Genomic DNA, 3,941 nt, shown 5'->3' with positions numbered 1-3,941 from the left:
TCATTCATCTTTGCAACTTGTGTGGCAGGTTTGTCCGTGTACACGTGCTCGTCCGTGCGACTTGCGTGGCAGGTTCTATAAAATGACATAAGTGTTGGAGAAATAATATTGTGAAGGTCAGAATTCTTTCTAATTATGAATTTATTAAGCTACATATGAATTTTAATATACATATCCATGTATAATGTGTTCAATATATGAATCTTAAAATACACATATCCATGTATAGATTCATTTTGAAACAATACTCATGCATGTCCATGTTGAATAAAATACTGATTTGCTTTGATACAATATACACATCCATGTTGAACTAATTTAGATTCACCGTAGAAAAAAATGATAGAAATTATGTTCAAAATTTGATTGCAAATTATATTTTGTAAATTAGGGTTGTTACTTACAATCTCCGTCCACGATTTTAAGACCACATTTGATATGACACAAGTTTTAAAAAATGTAGTAGAAAGTGAGTGGAAAAATATCAATGCAAGGATAGTCTTACTTTTCTAAAGTATTAGTTTTATAATGGAGAGCAAGTGTAATAAAATTATTGGAACATGGATTTTATTAAAAAAAAATACTAGTCGAAGAAACTATATATGTCTGCTTAGTCGAAGCATGCGTTCTTACATCAAAGTGTAATTGACTCTTAAAAGAAAGAGAGACCTTTTTCATTCTTACTCCACTTATTTTGATATATACTAGTATTAAATTTATGACGAAGTCAAGGTTGTTCTTTTCTATTTCATGAACCAAGTCAAGTCATAACTATTTAGGTTCTCTGACATTTTAACATCGGTCAAGTTGACGATATTTCTGTTTCTTCAATTAGTGGAAAACATTTTTATTTTTATCGACAACACTTTCTTTTTATCTAAATCATACTCACTCTGTCCACGAAAAACAGGGCACATTTGCCATTTTTTGTTGTCCACAAAAAATAGGGCACATTTTAAAAAAGGAAAGTTTTCAACAACTCCTCTCTTAACTTTTTCTCTTCTCTCGACCTCACATTCCATTAACACTACTTATCTCTAACTTTTTTCCCTTCTCTCTTACTTTTTTCTCTTTCCTCTATTTTTTTTAAATTCTATATTAAAACCCGCGTCATTCACAAAGTGTCCTATTTTTCATGGATGGAAGGAGTACTGTGTAGGATTAAAATCTTATACCTTATGGATCCATTCTATTTAAAAGATTAAATTTAATAATTAAATTCACGAGATTGAATCTCATAACCAAATCCAAATATTTGTAATACCACTTTTGAATTTTGAATTTAAAGCCGCAATTCCAATTTTACAAACTCAATTCATTATACTAAACGGAGCTATTTGATTTTGTCGAAGGAATCCACTCCACGCTAGTCACAACCTTAATTGATGTAATCTCTATGACAAAATTAATCTCAAATAAATTCAATCTCGAATAGCCGAACACGGTATATGTGAATATTGTAAACGCTCTCAAATGACGCCGCGTCTCAGCCATTCAAATTGTTGGCCGATTGAAAGTCAAACCTATTACTGAATCCACATAATCAGCATGCATGACTTGGAATTGGTATTAAACTTATCTAAAAGTATTCAGCAACTTGAATTTGGCCATTCAATTTGCTTAATTAATTAAGCATACCAAGAAGAGAGCACCTTAATTCATTGGCAAGGGACTCAGAATTGAACTCTCAATTACAAGGAATTTATTTATAATTGATCAAAATACTTTTATATTTCCTCTCAGAATAAAACAGACAATAGAATCTAAAGAATGGCACATTAATATATATAAAAAATACTTTTACTATTGAAGAAGAATTTCAAATAAAGCAGCCATTGAGACGGTTGACTTTTAATATGCTATGATATGAGGATTATGTCAAACCTTAATGTTCCTATAAATAGGTTACAATGCATGCTTCTCAAACAACACAATCACAAACTCATATTTTCATAATCATAAACCATGAAAACTCCTTCAAATTCATCTCATCTATTTTTCTCTCATCTTATTCTCCTCATCTTGTCATGCTCATCAGTAGCTATTGCTGATAAGCAAGACAACTTTCTTCAATGTCTCTCCAAAACAACAAACTACTCCTCCATTTCAAATGATGTCTACACTCATGCAAACTCATCTTACACTTCCATCCTCCAATTCTCCATCCGAAACCCTAGATTTGCGTCGGAATCCACTCCTAAACCGCAAGTGATCATAACCCCAGAACACGAATCCCAGATCCCGCCAGTCGTACGCTGCGCCAGGAAAAGTGGTCTGGAAATCAGAACAAGAAGCGGCGGCCATGACATGGAGGGACTGTCTTATGTCTCCCATGTCCCGTTCGTGGTCATCGATTTGATCAATCTCAGCGAAGTTACTGTCGACGTGGATGAGAAAACGGCATGGATTGAGACCGGTGCGACGACGGGAATCGTATACTACAAGATTGCGGAAAAGAGCTCCACTTTAGGGTTTCCCGGGGCTATTTGCACTACAGTTGGTGTCGGTGGCCACTACAGTGGAGGAGGCTACGGCACAATGCTGAGAAAATACGGCCTCGCTGGAGATAACGTCATAGATGCAAGAATAATCGACGCCAATGGCAGAATCCTCGACAGAAAATCAATGGGAGAGGATCTATTCTGGGCCATCAGAGGCGGCGGAGGTGCCAGCTTTGGTGTGATCACTGCCTGGAAGGTCCAACTGGTGGATGTTCCAGAAACAGTCACTGTTTTCTCAATCACGAGGAATGTGGAAAAACAGAACGGCTCTGCGTTGTGGCATCGCTGGCAATATGTGGCTCCTCGAGCGGACAAAGATTTGTTCGTAGGAGTTATCGTATTCAGGGTGAACTCCACGGTCCAAGTTAATTTCTTCTCAGTTTTCCTTGGCGGTGCCGACAGATTAGTTTCATACATGCAAGAAATCTTCCCCGAGTTAGGGCTAGTGAGAGAAGACTGCACAGAAATGAGCTGGATCGAATCCACCTTATTTATCAACCAAATGCCAATAACTCCACTTGATACTTTGCTCAACCGGACTCAGGCCGGTCTGAGGCAGCTCAAAGCCAAGTCGGATTATGTAAGGACACCCATTCCTCTGAACGCGATTGAAGGCATGGTGACTATGTTGCGTGAACCAGAAGCAGACGAGACGATATACTACATGGTGCCGTATGGTGGAAGAATGGATGCAATATCAGAATCGGAAACTCCATTTCCTCACAGAGCCGGTGCACTCTACAAACTTGCCGGCTTGACTTACTGGCAAAACTCTGAGGCTGCGGACGCGGACAGATACATAAGCTGGAGCCGCAGGTATTATCAATACATGACTCCTTATGTCTCGAGCTCGCCCAGGGAAGCCTACTACAACTACAGAGATCTCGATATTGGAGTGAATAAACCTAATGGGAAGACAAGTTACGCACGCGCAAGCATTTGGGGGAAGTCATATTACAAGGATAATTTTGATCGTCTTGTTCGGGTGAAAACAGTTGTTGATCCAACGAATTTCTTCAAGAATGAACAGAGCATTCCGCCGTTGCAAGCTAAGTGGACTAAGAAAGGGAATTGAGATGTATTCTGTGGTTAACTGCCAACTTGTTTGATATATGATGGTTGTTTGATTATTCTGTTACATTATTTTCTAACAATAATGTTTGTATTGTTATTCATGCAAGGTGTATCAATAATAAAGATTTGTTTTCCTTATAAATGTATTGATTTGCAATTAAGATGTTGTTTTATATAATATATCCTACTTATTGATATTCTTATATAGTCAACAAATTGACTCAAAACTATAAAATTATTGATCTCCATGTTTGTGATGTTATTTATGATGAAATTTTATGATTAAATTGATGAAGTTATTCTGTACAACTCTGGAATATAACATGCTTACCACCCCAAACATATGGCTAAACTGAGGTGAATTGT

At 36.9% G+C, this 3,941-nt stretch overlaps 1 protein-coding gene across 1 annotated transcript; it reads left to right on the top strand.

The window, feature by feature from the left end:
• The first annotated feature begins 1,952 nt into the window (after positions 1-1,952).
• Positions 1,953-3,664, top strand: LOC125200349 (berberine bridge enzyme-like 18). The gene has a single exon (XM_048098007.1). The coding sequence runs from the start codon at positions 1,966-1,968 to the stop codon at positions 3,574-3,576; it is 1,611 nt and encodes a 536-aa protein (XP_047953964.1). The 5' UTR covers positions 1,953-1,965; the 3' UTR covers positions 3,577-3,664.
• Positions 3,665-3,941: the final 277 nt, after the last annotated feature.

The sequence above is a fragment of the Salvia hispanica genome, unplaced genomic scaffold, assembly GCF_023119035.1.
Source record: "Salvia hispanica cultivar TCC Black 2014 unplaced genomic scaffold, UniMelb_Shisp_WGS_1.0 HiC_scaffold_924, whole genome shotgun sequence".
NCBI lineage: Eukaryota > Viridiplantae > Streptophyta > Magnoliopsida > Lamiales > Lamiaceae > Salvia > Salvia hispanica.
Note: the sequence above shows the minus strand (reverse complement) of the source record. Positions and strands in the feature narration are given on the sequence as shown.